Source organism: Grampus griseus (assembly GCF_964374135.1).
Source record: "Grampus griseus genome assembly, chromosome: 19".
NCBI classification, from domain to species: domain Eukaryota; kingdom Metazoa; phylum Chordata; class Mammalia; order Artiodactyla; family Delphinidae; genus Grampus; species Grampus griseus.
The window spans coordinates 15759539-15783064 of record NC_139013.1 but is presented as its reverse complement, the minus strand read 5'-3'; the positions used below and the strand labels follow the sequence as shown (position 1 = coordinate 15783064).

Genomic DNA, 23526 nt, shown 5'->3' with positions numbered 1-23526 from the left:
GCCTGGACCAGGGCAGGGCCGGCAGGGGTAGGAGAAGAGTGGCTAGAAGCAGAGTAGACAGGTGGTGACCAGCTTATTTGGCCAGGTGGGGTGGGGGTGGGGGGAGTAGGGAGATGACCAGTGAGAAAGGAAAGAGTGAAGGAGCCCAGGGTAACCCAAGTTTGGGGTTTGTAAGCTCCCCGAGGGCTCATTACATTTCCCAGGGAGAAGGAGCTGCGATGATGGGACAGTGGGTGGGATCAGGTCTGGAGGATGATGCAGAGGCCAGTGTGGGTCCCCTCGAACACGCTGGGGGCAAGCTGGAGACAGATGTGGGCACCACTGCAGACAGAACTGAGGCCAGTGGGGAAGGGGGCACTGTGCCGATGAGGAAGGAGAAGCCTATGGTCCAGCCAGAGAGACTCGTCAAAGCAAGGGGAAGAGAGGCAAGAAAGGGGACTGGGAAAAGCAGTGGCAAAGGTGGGGGGGGGGTGCTGTGGACAGGGGAGTCTCCAACAGGGGAGTTGGAGGGCTAACTTCAGGTGAGGGGTGTGAGGAGGGGACCTGTGACGTGGCCTCCAGGAGTTGGTTGGGACTAACCAGTGATAGGGTGCCCATTGCAGCTGCAAAGGCATAAGTGGAGTCAGAGAGGAAACTCTTGTGAAGGGGGGAGGGGATGCTTGAGGTGGAAAGGATTCTGACCAGAGAGGGAGAGTGGGTGCTGAGAAAGGAGAGCCCAGAGGTGGTGTTCAGCTAGTGGAGCGGTTAAAGGCACCTCTCTGGAGAGGGCCCGTGGCCACATCCAGCTCGCCTAGAAATGCTGTAACCTAGGCAAAGAGATGGGAATTCACTCCCCGAAGCAGCGTTTACTGAGTACCTACTATGTGCCAGGCTGTGTTCTAGAAACTGGAGATACAGCCGGGAACAAATAGCCCCTAAGTTGTAGGGCTGTGGGAGATCAAAGGGGCTCATGAAAAAACACTTAATAAGACGATGCCCAGCACTGAATAAAAACACAGTGGACGTGAGCTGGTTTATTGCTATCATGCAGACATGAGTGTGTTTTTAAAGAAGACCCCCCAAGCAGCCCTCTTGCTGGCCTGGAGTCCTAAGGACAGAGCCACGTCACGGGAGCTGCTCGTTCCCACTCCCCTTCAAAGTCCCCCCACCATTCAGGAGGGGGCTTCCCTGAGGCCAGCTCAGAGGACTGGGCCTAGGGACTGCTCCTCCGGGAGGGTGGATGGGGAAGGGGAGTGGGGAGGGTCTCCCCAAGGTTGAGTTGCCGTGGGCCACAAGAGCAGACACAGGTGGGGCTGGGACTCTTGACTGCTCAGATGTTTTGGTGGCTGTCCGGAGGGTCCCACGTGTCCCCCACCCCCACCCCTACTGTGGTGGATTCGAGGATGACTTGAAGACAGCGGTCCTTCTAATAGTAGAGTTCCTGGTCCCACCAGCCTGGGAGAGAGAGAGAAAGGAGACTCAGTGCTGGGGGGATTTGGGGCGGGGCTGGGGTGGGGGGGAGCCAGGGGCTCAGAGGTTATAGCTCAGTGGTGGTTTGATATGGAGGGTCAAGGGCTTGGAGGTCAAGTACTGGAAATCAAAGGTCAGGGCCGCTGCTCTGAGAAAGTTTCAGCCCTCCATCCCCAGGTCCCCAGTCTCCACACTCACTCCCTGGGCAGCAGCGAACTCCAAGTTTCCGGATCTCATCATAGACGAAGATGAGGAGGCCAAAGGGCATGGGGACCAGCCACCACTGGAACCTGAGGCACAGGCGAGATGGCAAGGTCAAGGCTATCCCCAGGTCTGTGTCCTGCAGGCCCACCCCGATGCAGCTCACAACCCCCTCACCGAATGGGCATGAAGTTGAAGATGTTGGGCATTCCGGGGCAGTAGCACAGGAAGCAGCCGATGCAGACCTGGAACACGATGGCGATCACCAGGATCCTGTTCCTGCAGGTGGGGCAGGATGGGAGAGGCTCAGACTGGCAGACACAGGACAAAGATAGGCCATGAGGAGTTGGGGACCGGATGGGAATCAGGGTACTGGGTCAGAGGAGGTCAGATAGCGGCAGCAGGGAGATGTTCTAAACATCGAACACTGGCATGGCCCGCGCCTCTCCAGCAGTGGACACCAACTCTGTCAGCATCACCCCGTTAGCTGATGAAACATAGACGGGCCAGTTGAGAGGCATGAGGTGGGAGCTATTGGCCAGCTATTGATAAGGAACGTTAGCACCTGCACCGGCACATCAGCACATCCAGTGCTGGGGTTTGCTGGCTGCAGTAAGCCCTGGTCAGGACCTGCTGGGAGTTGCAACCAGGGCTCGGAGGGCAGGGTGGGGGCGGGGCTGGGGCCAGCTGGGGACACCTGAAGAAGCCCTGCTGGAAGGCAGAGAGGCGGCGTGTCTTTCGGATGAGGACGTCGGCAATCTGGCACATCTCGATGCTGATGAAGAACACGGTGTAACAGGTGTACTGCTGGTACAGGCGCTGCCCGAACGTCTGTGGGCCAGGAGAGAACACGAGCAGCCTGAACCCAGGCGGAGAGCCTCTGCAGGCAGCCGGGCCTGCGGGGCCTAGGGCCACGAACCCCTAAATACTCCTTTCCTTGCGTCAGAGGCTGGGGTGAGGGCAGAGGAGAGATGCAGGATCTGCCACGTTTTCAGGGCCCCAGAGTGCGGGGCCTAGAAACCTGGCCTAGTGCAGCTTGGCCGTCACTGCCTGGGCAAGCGGTAGGCCAGGCCAGTTGCTTTCATAATGAAAAGAGTGATGTAGAATGTCCCGGGCACCCGAAAGGAGGCACCTGGGAAAAGAGAATTCGAATCCTGAGGCAGGATTTTCAAAGTCCAGTGACTCCAGGACCCGGGCAGATGGCAAAAATGACCAAAGTGGGCCAGATGGGCCTCTGAGGAACACGACACATGCCCTTTCAAAGGGGGTAGCCGCTATTCAGTCCACTTCTTCAGTATAACTATTTTTATACATACCAGTTAATTGTGTAAGGAACACTTACTATGCTCCAGGTCCCAAGTGTTTCGCATGTATTATCTCATTTAATCCTCCTAATAATCCTAAGAGGTGGATTGGTGGTATTCAAACTTCAACATACATCAGAATCCCCAGAAGAACTGGTTAAAACACAAGCCCCACCCCCAGAGTCTCTGATCCCAGAGGTCTGAGGGGGAAACTGAGAATCTACATTTCAAACAAGTTCCCAGGTAATGCTGCTGGTCTGGGGACCACACTGTGAAAATCACCGCGGTGAAAATCACTGAGATAATATCAGTATGTTATTATGCTCTCCACTTTAGAGGTGGGCAAACTGAGGCACAGAGAGGCAAAATACCTTGCCCAGGGTCACACAGCTGTGAGGAGCAGTGGCAGACAATGAATCCAAGCCATTTGGCTCTAAGATCTATATTCTTTTTTTTTTTTTTTTTTTTTTTTTTTTTGCGGTACACAGGCCTCTCACTGCTGTGACCTCTCCTGCTGCGGAGCACAGGCTCCGAACGCGCCGGCTCAGCAGCCATGGCTCACGGGCCCAGCCGCTCCGCGGCATGTGGGATCTTCCCGGACTGGGGCACGAACCTGTGTCCCCTGCATCGGCAGGCGGACTCTCAACCACTGCGCCACCAGGGATGCCCTAAGATCTATATTCTTAACCACGACAGTAAATGTTTAAGGGGAATATCCTGATCTGTCGCTCTGTAGAGCAAACTAAACACACCCGCTAGCCAGATCTAGCCTCTCTGCTCCAGACTTTCACTGAAGTCAGCCACACATGCAAATACTCTGTGTAAGTGATGCTGCGGGGAAAATAACAGAATGGGGGTGGGGGGTGGGGGGGTGGTACTGGCTCCACACCTGAGACGATGTGTTGCTGTCAGGGCAGAGAGGACCCATGTGCAGCTGGGGTCATCAGAAGCAGGAGTTCGGAGCTCAGGACAGTGGTGGGAAAGGCCCCTCACCTCAGAACTGGCAGAGAGCCTGGGTGTCTGGGAGGCTCTGGCTGAGCTCAGTCTCACGTGGAGGAATGAGTGTGGGCCACACTCAAGGTAGGTGGCATCCCATGAGTCACGGGACTCATGGGATGGGGCAGGGGCTCACCCACTCCTGGCCATAGCTGTCCTGCAGATCTTGTAGGTGGTGGTTCTCCCAGTATGGCCGGAGTCCCACACACAGCAAAGGGAACCAGCCCTCCTGGGCCATGGCCGTGAAGTAGTCAGTGAAGCCAGCAAATGACTGGATGGCACCTGGGAGAGAGGCAAGGAGGCACAGGGAGACACAGATGGAGACACAGAGAGACAGGGTCAGGGACACACACACAGAGACAGGAACACAGAAACAGTGGCATGGAGACAGACAAGAACACAGTGACAGACATGGAGAGACAGACACAGAGACAAGGACTCCAAGAGAGATTGACAGGGACACAAGGGACAGGACACAGAGAGAGGCAGGAACAGAGACACACCCAGAGAACCCAAAAAAGACAGGAGGCAGTGACCCAGAGACAGGGTCATGGAGAATGAGGCCTGGGACAGAGAAGGGACACTGGGGACCATAGAGACCATTGTGTGCAGACACAGACTCAGAGAATGACAGAGATCCAGGGTCAAATGCAGACACCAAGATCCAGAACAAGGCAGAGCCCCTGTTAGAGACTCCACGGCAGGCGAGCAGCCCTGCAGAGGAGCCACGCCCCACCCTGGGGCACGCACCGATCTGGAAGTAGGAGTAGGCAGCCAGGGGCTCGTTGACCAATCGGTCACGCTTCGGGTTCCGTGGACGCAGGTGCATGATGTCACTCTCGGCCTTCTCGTACGCCAGGGACACAGAGGGGAACTGGCCAGGAGTGGAAGGAACTGGGGTTGATGGCTCGCCTGGGCCCCTGTCCCTGACTCTCTGGAGCCCCCCTCCCCGCTGCAGTGGGCAGGGACAGAAGTGAGGTTAGGAGGCAGGACCCACGGTGACCACACAGCCACACCTGCCTGGACAGCCTGGGTCCAGCTGGCCCTTGTCAGGAATGTCAGCATATCCAGTCCACATGTGTGTGCCCATCTGTCTTGGTGTCCGCCTCCATCAGAGCATCTGCATTATCTCTGCTACTGGGTGTTCTCTGTCTCTGCCTTCTTGGCCCCCCTCCTCTCTGTCCTCCTCTCTGTCTGTTTCTTCTCTGGGGTCCTCTGGTCTTGGCCTGTTTCCCTGTTGCGCGCTCTTTCTCTCTTTCTGTCCCTTACTTTCTTCATTTCTTTGTCCCCATCTCCAGTCTCTTTCTCTGTGACTGTGCCTCTGCTTTTTTGTCTCTGTGTTCCTGTCTCTATATCTCTCTTTGTCACTCTCTATCTCTGAATCTCTTCTGTCTCTCTGTGTACATGTGTCCTCCTCCCTGTCCCCCACCCCATCTGTTTGTGGACACAGAGTGGCAGCAGAGTGTACTGACTGAGGGCAGAGGTTCTGGGGTACCTGAATACCTGGGCTTGAATCCCTGCTGTGCCACTTATTAGCTGTGTGACCTGGGGCAAGCCGCTCAAGCTGTCTAAGCCTCAGTTAGCTCATCAGTAAAATGGGTATGATAAAGAAATAAAGCTCATCTCATAGAGTAGTTATGAGGACAAAATTAAGTAATTAATGTGTGCCTGGCCCAGAGCAGACATTATGTAAGTGCTGTTGAATAAAGATGTGACGTGGCCGTGCACCTGGCTGCATTTGTGGCTGGACCTGAGGATCTTTTCTGTCTCTCTGCCTTGGAGTCTATCTGATGCTGTTTATCTGTCCATGTCTGTTGAGGGATGTCTGTCTGTGATCCAAGTTTGGCCAGATATCCGTGTCTGTAAAATCTGTTTGTCTGAGTGTCCATATCTGAGTCCACGTGTGTCCATGAATCTGTCCTTGCCTATCTGAGTGTCCACCTATGTGTCCCCGTCTGTAATTCTGTCCGTGGCTACCTTCCTGCCTGCCTGTGTGTCCACATCTGGCTGTCTGGTATACACACATCTGTATCACTCTGAGTTCAAGACTTTCCCTGGTGGTCTCTTGTCCCTCACACCTGTCTGTGGGCATATGTCTCTGGGCACCATGTGGGTAGGGGGCACTGGGGCATCATGTAGACTCACAATGTCGGTACAGAGTTCTATGAAGAGGATGGTGATGCACCCGAGGGGCAGGGGCACGCTGACAGTGATGTAAATAAGGTACGGCGTCAGTTCAGGGATGTTCTTGGTCAGTGTGTAGGCGATGGACTTCTTCAGGTTGTCAAAGATCAGTCGGCCTGTGGGAGTACAGCAGGCACCTCAGTCTCCTCAGAGCCCACTTCCTCCTGTGCCCACACCGCCTGCCCCCATCTCTGACCCAGCCCGGACCCTGCTCCACGCCTGTCACAATGGAGGCAAAGTTGTCATCCAGCAGGATCATGTCGGCCGCATTTTTAGCGGCATCCGAGCCGGCAATGCCCATGGCCACGCCAATGTCTGCCTTCTTCAGGGCTGGGGAGTCATTCACACCATCCCCTGTCACAGCCACGATTGCACCCTGCAGGCAGTGGGTACAGGTGGGAGGTTGGTCAGTGAGAGGGCAGCCCAGGGCCAGCCAAGCCCACCTGCTTGCCTTCATCAGCAGGGTCGCACCAGTCGCTGGCAGCTCTCCACAATCACCAGCTTCTGCTGGGGGCTGGTACGAGCAAACACCATCTCAGGGTGGGTACGCAGTGCCTCGACCAGCTCTGATGGGTCCATGTCCTTCAGCTGCATGCCATTGATCACACAGGCGCGGGCATCCCTAGGGAGGGAGGTGGGAGGGCATCGCTGGGGCCTCAGTCTGTGTGGGGTGTGGGAAGAACCACAAGGAAGGCTGAAGGGGGCTTACTTCCGGTTAACCTGCTCCACGGGCACACGGAGGCGGGAAGCGATGTCCTCCACTGTCTCACTGCCTTCTGAGATGATGCCCACACTGGCTGCAATGGCCTTGGCTGTGATGGGGTGGTCACCTGTCACCATGATCACCTGTAAGGGGAACCAGCAGACCCTTGACCCCTTCAGATTAACCCACTCTCCCTGTCCTCCCCAGTGGACATCCCCCAGCCCCAGCCATAGTGATTGGTTCAGAGAACATGTGACCCAATCTGGTACAACTGTCAGAGAGGCATTCTTTTTTCGATGGGGTGGCTAAACAGGTGGGACGTTAGTTGGAGCTGCTGGAGGGTGGTCACCTTTGTCCATCACAATGGAGAACTGCTTGAGAATAAAGCCAGCAGAGAGAAAAGCAGAGCTGAGACGTGGAGAAAGGCAAGTTCCTAAAGACATTGAATTCCTGGATCCAGCTATACCTGAAGCTTCATTCCCCAGAACTTTTCAGTTCTTGAACCAATATATTCCTTTGTGGTTCAAGCCACTTTCGGGTGGGTTTCTGTCACAGGGCCCCTCATCCCCAAACACTGCCATCCTCTGTTCTCATCCCTGCCTGGTCCTCTCCCCAGGGGCATACCCGGATGCCTGCTGTGCGGCACTTGAGCACAGCATCAGGAACGGTGGCCCGGGGTGGGTCTATCATGGATACGAGTCCCGCAAAGCACAGGCCACTGGTTGGAAAGTTCATGTCCTCCACGTCGAAGGCATAGCCATGCGGGTAGTCCTTCTCACTCAGGTAGAGCTGGCAGAAGCCTGACCAGAAAACAGGGAAGTCAGAGAGGAGTCCTGGGTGAACCCTTTCATAGCAAGGCCAGGTGATGAGTAAAATCACCAGGTGCCTTGCACCGAGCACCTATGGATGCCTGACCCTGTGCTGAATCCTTCATTCACATTACAGCTAACCCTCTGTATCCATAGGTTCCACATCTGCAGACTTAACCAACTGTGGATCAAAACTATTCTGGAAAAAATTCCAGAATATTCCGAAAAGTAAAACTTGAATTTGCCACACACCGACAGCTACTTACATAGCATTTACATTGTATTAGCCATTATAAGTAATCCAGAGACGATTTTAAGTATATGGAAGGAAGTGCATAGGTTATATGCAAATACTCCACCATTTTACATAAGGGATTTGCACATCTGCAGATTTTGGTATCTGTCGGGTAAGGGTGTGGGGGAGTGTGGTGGGTGTCCTGGAACCAATCCCCATAGATACTGAGGGACAACTGTATCTGAATCCATCCCCACAACCGCTCTGTGAGGCTACTAGCATCCTCATCTTGCAAATGATGAAACAGGTTTAGAGAAGGGACGTTTCTTGCCAGAGGTCACACACCAAGTAAAGTGGAAGATCCAGAAATTGGACCACAGGTTTTTGCCTTCCGGAGTTGAGGCAGGGGTTAGGGAAGTTTAAGGAACCGAGACAAAAATTGGCGGGCGGGGAGGGGGGGGAGGTCAAAGGGTCAAGAGGAGTACGCTGAAAGGCAGAGGTGAAAGAAAGCAAGGGCAGGTCATCAGCTGGGGCAAGAGCTGGGGAAAATCAAGGGATCACAGGTTGGGTCAGGATAGGTAAGACCCAGGTGAGAACAGGTTGGGAGAGGTTGGGTCAAGGTAGGCATTGAGGACAGGGTTCAGGACTGAGATAGGGAAAGTCAAAGTTGAGCGTGTAGACTGGGGCAGGTCAACTGTCAAGCAATGATGGGAAAGGTCAGGGTCAGGGCTGGGCCGGGAAGGTCGGGCAGGCTCCGTGCTAGCGCCTCCTCGCACGCGGGTTTAACCTCTACCCTGGCTTGGGGGTCTTACCCAGGACGCGTTCGCCCAGGCCTCCCAAGCTGAGGTAGGCAGTCTGGAAGGCCTCCCGCCATTGCTCATCCAGCGGCAGCTCCTGGCCCTTGATGAGGATGGAGCTACAGCGCTCCAGCACGCGCTCTGGGGCCCCCTTCATTACAAGCACGTGCCTCGGGTCGCGCGGGTCCTCCAGGGTGTGGATGGACAACTGTGGGAGGAGGAGGAGGCGGTGTTGTGGGCGAGGTCAAGAGGGAGGGGCGGGGCTTGGGGAACGGCGGGGCTGACGGCGCCCAAGCGCTGCCGGAATAGCTCTGGGAAGGTCAGGCTGGGACCGAGGGTGAGGGGCTTGCTTGGTGGGCAGGTCCTTGGTAGAGGCTGAGGGTTGGGGCGGACCTAGGGGCCTAGTTAGGGGACTGGGCGTGGGGAACGGGCAGAATTTGGGTCGGAGTTGGACTGGAGCGGGATTTGGATTAGGAGCTTCTCCCCACCAAGGGCCTGACAGGTGAGAGCGGGTGGAACGCCCGGGACCTCGGTGAGGTTTGGCTGTGGGCGGGACGGGAGATGTGGGTGGGCGGGACGGGAGATGTGGGTGGGGTTTGGCTGTGGAGAGGGAGGGGACTGAGAGTGAAGCCCAGCCGCAGGCCAGTCCTGAATGTGGGTGGGGCCTGAAGTGGGCAGGGCTTGTTGTGGGCGGGACTGGACCGTGGGCGGGGCCGGCCGCGGCTGGTACACACCTGGAACTTGTTGGTGGAGTTGAAGGGGATCTCGCAGACTTTGGGGAAGCGCTCGCGGTAGCCCATGGCATTGCCCAGCGTCAGCTCCGAGAACTTGAGCAGCGCAGTCTCCGACGCGTCCCCGATCACGATGCGCTGGGAACGCAGGCCGGTGTCAGGAGCGCTCCCGGCTGCAGCAGGAGGCTTCCGGGATCCCCTCCCCCGAGCGCCCCGGCTCTCACCTTGGGCACGGGCACTGCGTCCTGGCCCGACTTGAAGGCAGCACGATTACACAGGGTGAGAACGCGGCACAACGCCCGCCACGTCTCCGAGGACTGGTCAAACGTCTGCCCTGGAGGTCAGGCATCCAGGCTGGGGCCGCGAAGGAGCTCTCCCATACCAGAACCGAGCCCCGCCCCCCGGAATCAGGACTGGATCCCCGCCCCAGACCTGGGTGGGACCCAAACAACTCCTCATACCCCAGGACGGAGTTTTCTCTCCAGACTCAGTATCGTCTCCCATGAGACCCAATAAGTACCAAGCCCCTTCACAGACTTGCAGCTTAGTCCCCTCCCTAGACCCAGGACGCAGCCCTTCGCCTGATCAGATGGAGCCCCCTCTCCATTAATGCAAAGCCCTCCCCAGGCTCCCTTCAGTAACCGCAGAGCTCCCCACTAGGTCTCCACCATCTACCAGATCCTGCCCAGCTGCTGTCTCCTCCCACCCCCACACCTGACTGGTCTTCTGTAGTGTCAGCAGTGTGGATGTGGTTGTCGAACCACAGATGGGACACAGTCATGCGGTTCTGAGTGAGGGTCCCCGTCTTGTCAGAGCAGATCACTGACGTGGAGCCCAGTGTCTCCACTGCTTCCAAGTTCTTGACTACACAGTTCTTGCTGGCCAGCCGCTTGGCTGTCAGGGACAGGCAGACCTGGGGGAAGGGTGAGAAATGCAGGCTTGGGGACCAGGCCTTGCTCCCAGTGCCACTTCCCTCCTCTCCCGGCACCGGGGATCCTTTACCCTAGCCACAGTACTGCCTATGCAGCATCCCCCTGCAAAGAGTAGGCTTTTTCTTGCCTCCAAGCTTTCGTCCAGCCTGTGCTTTCCACTTGGGATGCCTCCCCAATCTGTCCACCAGATATACGTAGCCAGGCCCTGCTCTAAGCTGCCCTAGCTGAGATTCCGTAATTTCTCTTACAGCACAATCAAAATGAGAAAACTAACATTTCCTGAGCCTCCCCTTGGGCTGGCCCTGGACTGAGTGCTGACTCTTGAAGGCTACCCACAGCCTTCAACACTGGACCTCAGCCGCCTCCTGTCAAAGCCCCTGCCCGTTCATCTCTGAGTCCTCAGCGTGTGGCACAGGACATGGCCCAGAGTAGCCCCGGTGGGTGTTTCCTGAATGGATGGGATAAGTGGAGAGATGGGGATGGGGGGGGATGGGGGGGATGGATTGGGGTGAGGATGGATGGGGGAGGATGGATGACGGGAAGGTGGGTGGGTGGATGGGAGCAAAATGGATAGATGGACAGATAGGGAGAGGATGGAGGGAAGCCCGGATGAACGAACAGACAGATGGACAGGCCTCTCAGCTCACTGCACCGCTCTTCTGCTTCCCCAACTCACTGTGACAGTGGCCAGCAGCCCTTCAGGCACATAGGCTACCACAATGGCCATGAAGAACACCATGGCCCGCAGGAAGGTGTAGCCAATGCACATGGCCACTATGAAAAATGTGGCACCGAAGAGGATGGCCAGGCCTGCGATGATGTCCACAAAATGTTCAATTTCGATAGCAATGGGTGTCTTCTCATTTTCTACTCCCGAGGCCAGTGATGCGATGCGCCCGATGATGGTGCGGTCGCCGGTGCTCACCACCAGGCCCTGTGCGGTGCCTGCAGTGGGGCCAAGAGGGTGACTCAGCGCCGGGTGGGCAGCACTGGGGGCACGCACAGTGGCGTGAACCAAAGGAGGGGCAGTCGTGGAAGGCAGCGGGGGCAGCGTGACCTGGGAAGGGGTGGCAATAGTGGGAGCTAGAGAGGCGGTGTGACCCGAAGAGTTGGCAGTCACGCGATGTAGAGAGGCAGTGTGTCTCGGAAGGAAGCAGAAGGGGGCAATGGAGGCAGCGTGGTCAGCTGGGCGGGTGGGTGGGGACCTCACGGACCCTCAAGGCACATGGTGGAGAAGAAGGCGATGTTGCGGGTCTCCAGGGGGCTCTCGTGTGTGCACTCGGGCGAGCGGGTCTGTGGCTCAGACTCTCCGGTCAGCGAGGAGTTGTCCACCTTGCAGCCCTGGGCCTGCAGGATGCGGATGTCGGCTGGCACTCGATCCCCACCTTTCATCTCCACCAGGTCGCCCACCACCAGCTGATCTGCGTTGATCTGGAACTTGTCCCCGTCTCGGATCACCGTTGCTTGCTGTGGGGCAAGAGCATCAGAGGTGAGCAGGGTAGGGAATGGGGGTAGAAGTTGCTGCATGCGGTGGGGAGGTGGGGAGGTGAAAAGTGGGGAGAGGTGAGGACCTGTGGGGAGAGATGGAGGCCAGGGATGAAGGCCGGGCTGGGCCTGATGGGAGGGGCCACAGAGAGATGCCAGGAGACTGCCAGTGCCCCTGTGGAGACTTGGAACCTCAAGTGGCCAGGGGCTGGAGACCCACCTGGGGCACGAGGTTCTTGAAGCTGGCGATGATGTTGGTGCTCTTAAACTCCTGATAGTAGCCGAAGCAGCCAGTGACCACAACCACAGCAATGAGGGCCAGGGCCAGGTATAGCTGGCGGAGGTGGAGAGGGGCTGGGTTATGACTCGGGGCTGGAAGCTCCCTGCCTGAGGCCACCTGCCTGCTCTCTGGTGCCCTGGTAGTTTTCCTCCAAGGTCACCTCCGTGGTTTTCCCCCACTCTACTAGGAAGCCTCAGGCACTATTTCCTGTGACCTGTGTCCCTGTCCCCATGTTCTTCATATCCCACATTCAACTGCCCTGTATTCTCTATGTCTTATGTCCCTGTGTCCATACATCCCATTTCCTCTGGCTCTGTGGCCCCATACTCTATGACTTGTGCCCCATGTCACCATGCACCTTGGTGGTATGTGTTCCATTTTCCTGTGCCCCCCAAGTCTTGCGTTCCCCACAGTCCTCTGTCCCATGTTCCCGTGTCCTAAATTCCCTGTGTTCCAAGGTTCATGTTCTGTGTTTTCATCATCTGTGTGCCATCCTCTGTGTCCCCTATTCCAACAGTTCCTGTGCCCTCACATCCCCATTTCCACGTGTGCTGCAGATCTCATGCTTCGCTTTCTGTGTCCTCCATGACCAGTGTCCCATGTCTCAAATTCCAGGTGCCTATGTCCGATGTCTCCCCATGTCTATGTACTCTTGAGTCCCCATTCTGTGTCACATGTCCTAAGACTTTTCAAGCCTCTGTCCAATGTCACATGTCCCTACATCCCCATGTCCCTTGTCCTGACCCCGGTCATATATCCAATGTCCTCTTGTCCTCCATCTCACTATTCTCTATTTCTCTGTGCTCCCATGTCTAATATCTTATGTCTCTCCATGTACTGTGTCCTGAGTCTTGTATCTCTTGTGTCCCCATGCCCTTGTGCCCACGTGTGAGTCCCAGTGTCCCTTGCGCCCTCTGTCCTTGGCCTGTCCCATGCCCTCTGTTTCCCAAGTCCCATATCTTAAGTGTTGCATGTCTATGTCTTTGTATCCCTGCCTATGTCCTCTATCTCTGTGACACAGTCTCTCCTGCGTCCCCTGTGACCTATGTCCTTGGGTCTGTCTCATATCCCAATGTCCTTTGGCCCCCGTGACCCATGTCTTAGAGATGTTTTCCATCTCTCTATATCCCCATCATATGTCATTCGTGTTCTGAGTCCCATGCTCAATGTCCTCTGTCCCCCAGGTCCCTGTGTCCCATGTCTGGCCCCAGCACCCGCCACTCACATTGTCGTCCGTGGTGAGGTCGCCCTCGCTGGCCTGGATGGCAAAGGCAATGAGGCAGATGGCAGCGGCCACCCACATGAGGCACTGCAGACCGCCCGCCAGCTGCCGGGCGAACTTGACATACTCGGGGGTGCCCCGCGGCGGCCTCAGGGCATTGGGCCCGTCCCGCAGCAGCAGCTCGGCGGCCAGGCTGGCAGACAGGCCCTGGGGGCGGGAGGAGTGGGGTCTTGGTGGTCACTAAGGACTCTCCTCTCATCAATGAGAGCTCTCCTTCCCTGCCTCCCTCTCCCTGCCCCACCCCTTGCCTTGCGCCTCTTCCTTTCTTTCTCCGTCTTTGTTACCGCCCCTCTCCCCATCCCTTTTTTGTGTCTCTCTTCTCTCCCACCTTTCTCTCAGTGTCTTTCTTCCTGCTGTTTCTGTTTCTCTTCTGTCTCTTTTTATCTGCTTCTCTTATCTTCTCTCTCTGTTTGGTCTGTTTGGCCCTTCCTAATGTGTTTCTCTCTCTCTCCCTCCCTCCCTCCTCTCTCTCTCTCTCTCTCTCTCTCCCCTTCTCTCTCTCTCTCTCTTCCCCTCTCTCTCTCCCCTTCTCTCTCTCCCCTTCCCTCTCTCCCTCCCTCTCTCTCTCCCCCTCTCTCTCTCTCTCCCCCCACACTCTCTCTCTCCCCCTCCCTCTCTCTCTCCCCCTCCCTCCCTCTCTCTCCCCCTCCCTCTCCCCCTCTCTCTCTCCCTCCCCCACCTCTCTCCCTCCCTCTCTCTCCCCCCCTCCCCCCACACTCTCTCTTTCCCTCTCCCTCTCTCTCTCCCCCTCCCTCCCTCCCTCCCTCCCTCTCTCTCCCTCCCTCCCTCCCTCTCTCTCTCTCTCTCTCTCTCTCCCCTTCTCTCTCTCTCTTTCTTCCCCTCTCTCTCTCCCCTTCCCTCTCTCCCTCCCTCTCTCTCTCTCTCTCCCCCCTCTTCCCCCACACTCTCCCTCTCCCCCTCCCTCTCTCTCCCCCTCCCTCTCCCCCTCTCTCTCCCTCCCCCCACCTCTCTCCCTCCCTCTCTCTCTCTCTCTCTCTCTCTCTCCCCCCCTCCCTCCCTCCCTCTCCCCCCATCCCCCGCGCCCCCAACCCCCGGCTCCTCTTCCCTATACCCACCCCTCCCTCTGCCCCAGCTCACCTTGGTCGCACTGGTCCGGTATTTCTGTTCCAGCTCGGGTACTGACAGCTGGTGGTCGTTCTGCATGGAGGAGGCACAACACTCACTGTCTCGCGGGTCCCCACCCCTCCCCTTGCCCAGCCCCGCCCCGCCCCCCACCCCACCAGGCCCCCTGGGGCCTCTGCTCACAATCTCCATCTCCTTCTTCATGTTCTCCAGCTTCTCCTTCCTCTTGCCCCCTCCACTGCCCGCCTTCTTCTTGCTCATCTTGGCTGCCATGTCCCCACTGGGACCAGGACCCAGCTCTACCTGGTACAGCTCGTAATTCTCCTGGGGGTTGGGAGACGGGGAAGGCATCAGGTCCCTCTGGAACCCCTGCCTCCAACCTCCACCCCCCGACCCCTGACCCTACTCACTGCCTTCCCCATGGTGCCCGGTGCAGCCGCCCTCCTTTGCCGGAGACGGAACCTGGGACCTGGACCAGCCCTGATATACCCAGGGAGAGAGGAGGTGGAGCAGGGCGGACCTGATTACAGCTGATCACGGGGCTCCTTGGGGTGACCTCCAGGCCCGGGCAGCTTGGGCATTCCCTACTGGGCTGCTCTACCTGCCCGGACCCCATCGCAACCTGTCACTGAGATCAGGGAACCACTGGGAATAGCTGTACTAACAAGAGGAATAGCAAACATATGGTACTCATTATGTGCCTGGCACTGTGCTAAGGGCTTTCACATATTAATTTATTAACCTCACAACTACCCTTTGAGGTGAGTGCCATTCTCCCCTTACAGATGGGGAGACGGAGGCACGGAGGGGTGAAGTCACTTGCCCATGTCCCCAAGCTAGGACGTGGGAGGCAGGACGCAGAACCAGGCAGATTGGCTGCAGAGTGTCCTCTTCGAAGCCGCGCCAGACACCTGGAGGAGGGGTGGGGGGGGTGCTCACAGCAGGTGCTGTAATAGCTGTCAGTTCAGGGAGCACTTGCTCAGTGCTGGGTCTGCCCTGTGTGCTTTGCTTGAATGCTTCCTTAGCTCCTCACAACAGCCCTGCAAAGTTACGTTCTCTTATTAGCCCCCATTATACAGATGGGGAAACTGAGGCACAGAGCGGTCAAGGACTTTGCCTAAGGTTGCGATGACTAAGTATCAGGGACAGGATTCCAGCCCAGGTTTGACCCCGGAGCCTGGCTCTCATATGGTACCATCAGTGAAAACACTCACACTTCACAGCAGCACTGCCAAACATGTGCCAGGTGCTTCACATATGTGTTCTCATGGGTCCTTGCAAGAAACCCCTGTGAAGGCAGCATTATTATTCCCATTGTGCAGAGGGGGAAACTGAGGCTCAGAGGACCCCAGAGGCATGCCCCACTCCAGCTACAGCCATCACAGCCCTCAATCATTCCCCTGTCCCCACCCCAACCTGCCCAGGTGGGGAAACCACGGTGCAGAGTAGGGAAAGGACTTTTTGAACTTGGTGCTTAGTGCCAGGTTTGAGGTCTGGGAACCCCCTCGAAACCCCTCCAGTCAGGGATCTCCATGGGCAGACGTGAGGGGCTGGCCTGGTGGAATGGCAGGTCCTTGATATTCTCATGCTTGGGCCTCACAGGGTGGACGTGTCTCCAGGGGCAAGTGTGGGTAGATCTGATAAGATAATTGCTTTGGCAATGTCCTTCTCTTCTGGCGCAGGTCACCTGGGAGCAGCCGGAGCCTCTCCCCACCACCACCCAGCTGCAGGAAACCCCAAGAGAGGAGGCAGGGCTGAAGTCACACTCACTGCCCTTACAATGAGTCCACTCGTTCACTGGGGGCTTCTCTCTCTGAGTCACATGTGTAAAACAGCTTGTGTTACTTCTCTGCTTACAACCCTCCAAGGGCTTCCCTTCTCACTCAGAATAAACTCCAAAATCATTCCTGCAAGCTCTGGCTCCAGCTCACCTGCCCCAGCTGTCTCTACTGCCAAGCCATTGGCACTGGCCTTGCTGTGCTTTGTACAGGCCAAGGTCATTCCTGCCCCAGGGCCTTTGCACCTGCAGTTCCTGCTGCCTGGTACCCTCTTCCTTAGATGTCAGCATGGCTTTTGCTCACCTCCAAGTCTCAGCTCATATGTCACCTCTTCAGAGAGTCCTCAGTTATAATACTGCATCCCCATCAGGCTCCATCCCCTCACTCTGTTTACACACACCCTTTATCCCAACCTGACATTGTATCTCATTTGTTTGGTGTCAATCTTGTCCCATGAGAGGGAAGACCAGGACTTGGTTGTGTTTGCTGCTGTATACACAGCACCCAGAACAGTGCTCTCAGACACACAATAGTTGCTCAATAGTCACTGTTGGATTGAAACAGGATTTATCTCTTCGAGTGGTTGGGAACATTCACTAGCAAACTTGGAGCACCGGCCAGGCCCTCAGGAAGTCTCAGTCATTGGGAACTCATCTGGAGCCTCTCGCTGTGTCCAGGGCCTGGGGCAGATATGCAGTCATGCCTGCACAGACTAGGGAAGCCCACAACCTAAGTCACAGGTGCAGAGACCGAGGCAACATCACTGGAGGCAGAGGGCTGACCTGTGATACTGTGCGGACCTCTGTCAAAACTCAGGGACTCTCCTTCTCTGGTCCCTGTCTCATTTGTTTTTCTCATTTCTTAGTTTTGTTATGTTAATTTTCAATGCTTTATATTAAATATTTTAGACCTACAAGTTACAGGGATGGTAAAATGAACTCCTGCCTACCCTTCACCTAAATTTAACAGCTTGACCATGTCTGTGCTATATAGATAGATAGATAGATAGATTTTGGCTGAATCATTTGAGAGTAAGTCAGAGACAGGATGCTTGTTTATCCATAAATACTTAGGCATGTGTCTTCTATGAATAAGGACACTCTCTTACATAACCACAGTCCAATGATCAAATTCAAGAAATTAACATGGATATGACATTATGAACTAACTTAGAGAATTTGTTTGAATTTCCCCATTTTTTCCTCTCCTGTCATTTTCTTGGTCCAGGATCCTATCCAGGACCACACTTTGCATTTAGTCGTCCTGGCTCCTTAGTCTCCTCCAATCTGTGACATTTCCCCAGTCTTTCCTTGCCTTTCATGACCTTGACATTTTGGAAGCTATCTCCGTTATTTTGTATACTATCCCTCGGTTTGAGTTTGCCTGTGGCTTCTCGTGATTGGCAGAAGCACAGCCGAGATGTGTGTCCTGCATCATGTCAGGGAGGGCTTTATTTTTGAGCCTTCAAGCAGTTTGGAACGGGGTGGACATTTGGGGGATATCAAGAGGTAATGACCAGAGGGCTGTTCTATGATCTCTTTATTTTCTATTCAAAACACTGACACAGGGCTTCCCTGGTGGCGCAGTGGTTGGGAGTCTGCCTGCCGATGCAGGGGACACGGGTTCGTGCCCCAGTCTGGGAAGATCCCACATGCCACAGAGCGGCTAGGCCCGTGAGCCATGGCCGCTGAGCCTGCGCGTCCGGAGCCTGTGCTCCGCAACGGGAGAGGACACAACAGTGAGAGACCCGCGTACCGCAAAAAAAAAAAAAAAAAAAAAAAACACTGACACAGTCACAGTTGGCACTCAGCTGGACTGGTGATTCAAACAGTGGAAACACAGCCTCTGTCTGAGCCCCCAGACCTTCCACACCCGGCCCAGCCTGACCCTGCTCTAGCCTCAGGGCCTCATCCATTCTGACTGGTCAGTGCCCAGTTAAATTTTTTTTTCAGCCCCCCTGATTACACAGCCTTCAGATGGTACACAGCTTTCAAGTTCTGTGTCTTTGGAGGATCTTTGCTTGTGCATTTATTCCTTCATTGCGTGTCCAAGCAACCCTAACCCTGTCTCAGGAGTGGACACAGGCGGTTGCCCACAGGCAGGATCTGGATAAAGCAGGAGGTGCGCCAACGTTGGCACTTGAAGTGGCGCCGGGGCGGACTGTGCCATGTGGAGAGGGGATGGGCAGCTCCCGGCACCATTCGGGGGCAAAGACTTCTCACAAGAATCTCGCGAGCGTGACACGATCCATTCAGCACGGCGGAGCAAGATTTCTCTGAGCCTGGGGCACACGGATCATGGAGAATTTTTTGAGAACAATTAATGGTCAGAATTGAAAAAAATTTTCCTGACTGTTAGAGGACAGACTATTAAATGGATGGCAAACATTTGAGTCGGTTTTCAGGGGAATTTGAACAAGAGTTTCCTTAGAATCATGACCACAAACACTCTTAGGGGCTCAGCGTCCTACAAGGCCTGCTGGAATCAGACCCCTGGCTGTCCCTCCTTCTTCCCCTGTGCCACTTCCCCTCCATGGTTTAGGATGTCCGCTTGTCAGAACGATCATTTCAAGGGAACTCCCTGGCGGTCCAGTGGTTAGGACTCCTCGCTCTCATTGCCGAGGGCGCGGGTTCGATCCCTTCTCAGGGAACTAAGATCCCACAAGCCGCGCAGCGAGGCCAAAAAAAAAAAAAATCGTTTCAAGACTTTGGCACGTGCAGTTTCCTCTGACTGAAACACTCGCCCTGTGTCCCCCGCAACGTTCAACTACCTCTTGTCTTTCCTGCTCCAGCACAGATGTCCCTTCCTCCAGGAAATCTGGGACAACCCGCCAGGCTAGGTCAGGTACCCACCGTGGGCTCCCACAGACCCCTAGGCTTCCCTTTCCCAGCCCTGACCACTCTGACCCTTAATTCCTCCTTCATAAGCCTGACCAGTCTGGGCTGTCGCTATTTGGTGACATTTCACCTCCCCCCTGGACTTGGAGGATGGGATCCAGGATGCCTCAGTCACCACTCTGTGCCTGCACCACCCAGCCCAGAGTCGGCCCAGGCTGGCCTTTGCTGAGTGAAAGAACTCATTGTGACCTTGATTTTCTGTCTGTGTTTGGTCTCTGATAAGATAGTGGACTCAGCAATGCCCTTCGCCTCCTGGGCAGGTCACCCTTCCCCCACCTGCATCCCCCACTCCAGACCCTGGGAAGATTGATGCTAGGGGTCCAGTAGGCAGGCACCTTGCTTCCCCTTCTTCTTCCAGCTGGCAGGGGAGCAGGCAGTGGGTCAAGGAGTGAGGGGCAAGGTCACCCCAGCCTGGCTAAGCTGGCAGCCAGGTCTCCTGTGTTCTGCTCCTTTCCCACCTTTGTCCAGAAGTGCAAAGGCCAACTGTCCTCAGGAAGTTGCCAGGCTTCCTTATCTGGGATCTTAAAATCACATCCCGAATCCAACCATCCCTCCCTTCTCTGCTCCCACTCTGGTTCAACTTCCATCCCTTCCTGCCTGGGCTCTCGCAGCAGCCTCCTCCCTGGTCTCCCTGCTCCCATCCCGCCCCTACAGTCTGCTCCCCACATGAGGCCAGAAGGAGCCTGTGAACCCCTGAGTCAAACCAGGGCCCTCCTGGCTCAGAGCCCTCCTGGGGCTCCACCTCACTCCAGCTAACAGCCAGGTCCTCACATTGGGACCCGAGGTCCTGGTGAGCTGCCCTGTTTCCTCCCTGACCTCACCTCCTCCCACCCTCCCCCACCCCCAGGTCCACACCAGCCACACTGGCCTCCCTGCTGTGCCTCAGACACAGTGAACAGCATCCTGCCTCCTGGCCTTTGTATTTGCTGTTTCCTCTTCCTGGAATGCTCTTCCCCCAGATTCTGCACAGCCCCCTCTCTCCCTCCATCGGGTCTTTACACAACTGTTGTCTTCCCAGTGAGACTCCTTGACTAACCTAATTAAAATTGTAACCCGTGGTCTCCCTCCTGCCCTCTCCATCTCCATCACCTTCTCCACTGTCCCCCACCAATAGCATTTATCACCTTCTAACTTATGTAATTTTTCTTATTTATCTGGGTTCTTCTGTATTTTTTGAATCCTCCTGATAGAATGTGAGCTCCATGAGGGCAGGCTCACCTCATGCCTATTTTTGTTTGTTTGTTTGGTTGGTTGGTTTTTTTGACTAATGTATCCCCAGTGCCTAGAATAGCAAATAGTGGGCACACAACAAACTTTTGTTGAATGAATAAATCTCGGGTCCCTGGGACACTCAACAGTATGCAGCAGCCATCATAGTCACAAATACTGACATGGACACGTGGTCCTGCCTTGGGATAATGTTCCTTGTCCATCAAAGACACAAGTCCCCAACATAAAACAGCGGGACAGACACACACAGACACAGTGTCCGGAAACCCAGGATAACAGCTGACACTCACTGAGAACTTATTGCACTCAGCCCTGTCTTCAGTGACTATACGTGTGAGCTCGTTTCATCCTCACAATAACCTCATCAGGAAAGTACTGTTTTTATTCCTATTTCACTATGAAGAAACTGAGGGGCAGAGAAGTTAAATGACTTGGCCAGGGTCACACAGCTAGTAAGTGGCAGAGCCAGGATTTGAACACAGGTAGCCTGGCTGGAGAGTCTTCACAGACTTGCGGATACACAGAATCACACCAGACACCATTTGACAAAAAGGCCTCACATGAAAACCAACCTCCATTCAATGATTTATGGAATGTTTACCGAGCACCTACTACATGCCAAACTTTTTGTTGAGCACTGAGATTTGCAGTGAAAAAAACAGTCACGGTCCTGCCTGCCCGTGGTCCTTGTATTCTGGGGTGGGGGGACGTTGGGGGGCAAGGAGGGGAGGGCAGGGCCAGGACACAACTCTGGGAAGCACACTATTAAAGAAGATGAAAGCACAGTCTGAGAGCTGTGAGAACCAGGAAAGGGGCAAGGGTAGGTGCTCAGGGGACAAAGGATAAGGGAGCCTCATGAAGGAGGGTGGGTTCAGCAATGTCTTGCGTTTTTGAGAGCCCCCAGGACCCAGCACAGAACCTGGCACACAGCAGGTGGTTCACTATTTGCTGAATGAAGGCATGGCTGGAGGAGTCAAAGGCAAAACTCACAGATGTTTGATAGAAACCGTGAGAACTCAAGGCTGCATTTTATGATTAGGGCAGGCCGACTCCCCACTCCCCACTCCCCATGCCTGACAGGGAAGTTGAGAAAATAGAGTTAGAAAAGGTATTCTTGTGTAGAGAAGTATGCAAAGTTCAGAATGGGGTTCAGAAGCCAAAATGAGGGATACAGGTCTCTTGATCTAACTGTCTAAACTGGGAGCCAAAATTCCGGAAGAGGGTGGTGAGGAGATGCAACATCTTTGATAAGACTTCCTCCAACTTCTAGTCAATCAGAAGAGGAGAATCAACAAGTGGGACTGGGGACTTCCCTGGCGGTCCAGTGGTAAAGAATCCGCCTTCCAATGCAGGGGATGCGGGTTCGATCCCTGGTCAGGAAACTAAGATCCCACATGCCTCGGGGCAACTAAACTCGCGTGCCACAACTACTGAGCTCCAGCGCCTCAACTGGAGAGCCTGCTGGCCGCAAACTACAGAGCCCACGCAACCTGGAACCTCACCACAACTACGGAGAGAAAACTCAGATGCCACAACTAGCGCACAAAGATCCCACGTGCCGCAACTAAGACACTACGCAGCCATAAATAAATAATAAATCTTAAAAAAAAAAAAAAAAAAAAGGAGAGACTGGATCAGCCTAATCAGGAAAGTAAGCCAGTCCATACCAACTGTCAGCCAGTTGGTAAAAAAGAACAGAGGGGTGGGCAGGGCCAGCATAATCAGGACGGCGGATCTGTCCAGGACACACCCCCTGTGCATGTCAGCCAATCATGAAAGGAGGACAAAGTGATGGTAGGGCTGGACGAGCAGCTGGCTGGTATGAATTCCTAGGCTATGTATTCCTTCTTGTCTTTCCAGCCAATCAGGAATGAGAGCGGAGGAACAGCGTTGCTTTTTTCTTTCAGTACTTTGAAAATGTCATTCTAATGTCTCCTGGTTTCAATTATTTCTGATTAGAAGATAATCCTTAGTTGATAACACTATACTGTATAACTGAAATTTGGTAAGAGGGTCAAATATAAATGTCCTCTCACACACACACAAAGGTAAATAAACATGTGAGGTGATGGATGGGGGAATCCTTTCACAATGCATATGTATATCAAATCGTCACGTTGTACACTTTAAATACCTTACACTTTTGTTTGTCAATTATACCTCAATAAAACCAGAAAAATAAAGAAGATTGTTTTAGGGGGTTTTTTTGTTCCCTTGAAGTTCAGGGTGTCTTTTCTCTGTGGCTGCTGTGATGGTTAGTTAATTTTATGTATCAACTTGGCTAGGCTATGGTGCCCAGTTGTTTGATGTTACTGTGACAGTAGTTCATATCTGTGGTTAACATTTGCAATCAGTTGACGTTAAGTAAAACAGATTACCATTCATAATGTGGGTGGGGCTCTTCCAATCTGTTAAAGCCTTAAGAGGGACAACTGAGGTTTCCTGGAATTCTGCCTCAAGACTGTAACACAGAAGTCCTGCCTGAGTTTCCACGCTGCTGGCCTGCCCTATGCATTTCGGAGTAAAGATGACAACGTCAACTCTTATTTGAATTTCCAGGCTGCCAGTATACTCTAAAATTTCAGATTTGCCAGCCCGCACAATCACATAAGCCAATTTCTTAAAATAAATCTCATTCTCGCCCTCACCCTCCCTCTCTCTCTCTATCTCTCTATCTTTCTATCTCATCTCTATTCTGTTCTCTGGAGAATCCTGATGGATACAGCTGCTTTAACGATTTTCTCTCTGGACCTTTCTGAGCTTCTGGAATCTCTGGATTAACATTTTTCCATGATTTAGAGAAAATGTTCAGCCGTTATCTTTTCACATATTGAATCTGTTCTGTACCAGAGCTCCGCTACATATAGGACTCCAACTACAACTATGTTAAGACAACTAAATCGTGTCTGATAGCACTCAGACAGTGTGATCCTTTTGCTTCCTTTTCCTCTCTGTGCTGCAGTTTGGATAATTTCTATTAAATTGGTTTGAATATATTGATCTTTTCTACTGCATCCAGGATGTTGTTAAGCCCAGCAAAATAATACTTAATTTCCGATCCTGTATTTTTCAGCTGTGCATTTGGCTGTGCACTCCAGCCTTCAACCTGCCACACCAGCCCGTTTGACTTTAAAAAGCTTTTCTCATTTC

At 54.4% G+C, this 23526-nt stretch overlaps 1 protein-coding gene across 1 annotated transcript; it reads right to left on the bottom strand.

Annotated features, from left to right (window-relative positions):
• Window positions 1–1405: 1405 nt before the first annotated feature.
• On the bottom strand, window positions 1406–14822 carry ATP4A (ATPase H+/K+ transporting subunit alpha; the record flags this gene model as incomplete). The annotated part of the gene is made up of 21 exons (XM_082677150.1): window positions 1406–1434; window positions 1648–1739; window positions 1828–1929; window positions 2348–2481; window positions 4087–4232; window positions 4701–4824; window positions 6096–6250; window positions 6342–6510; window positions 6606–6756; window positions 6844–6980; window positions 7462–7637; window positions 8694–8886; window positions 9413–9547; window positions 9634–9743; window positions 10124–10322; window positions 11018–11286; window positions 11556–11808; window positions 12047–12160; window positions 13332–13535; window positions 14487–14546; window positions 14655–14822. 21 exons carry the CDS (start codon window positions 14820–14822, stop codon window positions 1406–1408), a joined length of 3120 nt encoding a protein of 1039 aa, XP_082533276.1.
• Between the last annotated feature and the right edge of the window lie 8704 nt (window positions 14823–23526).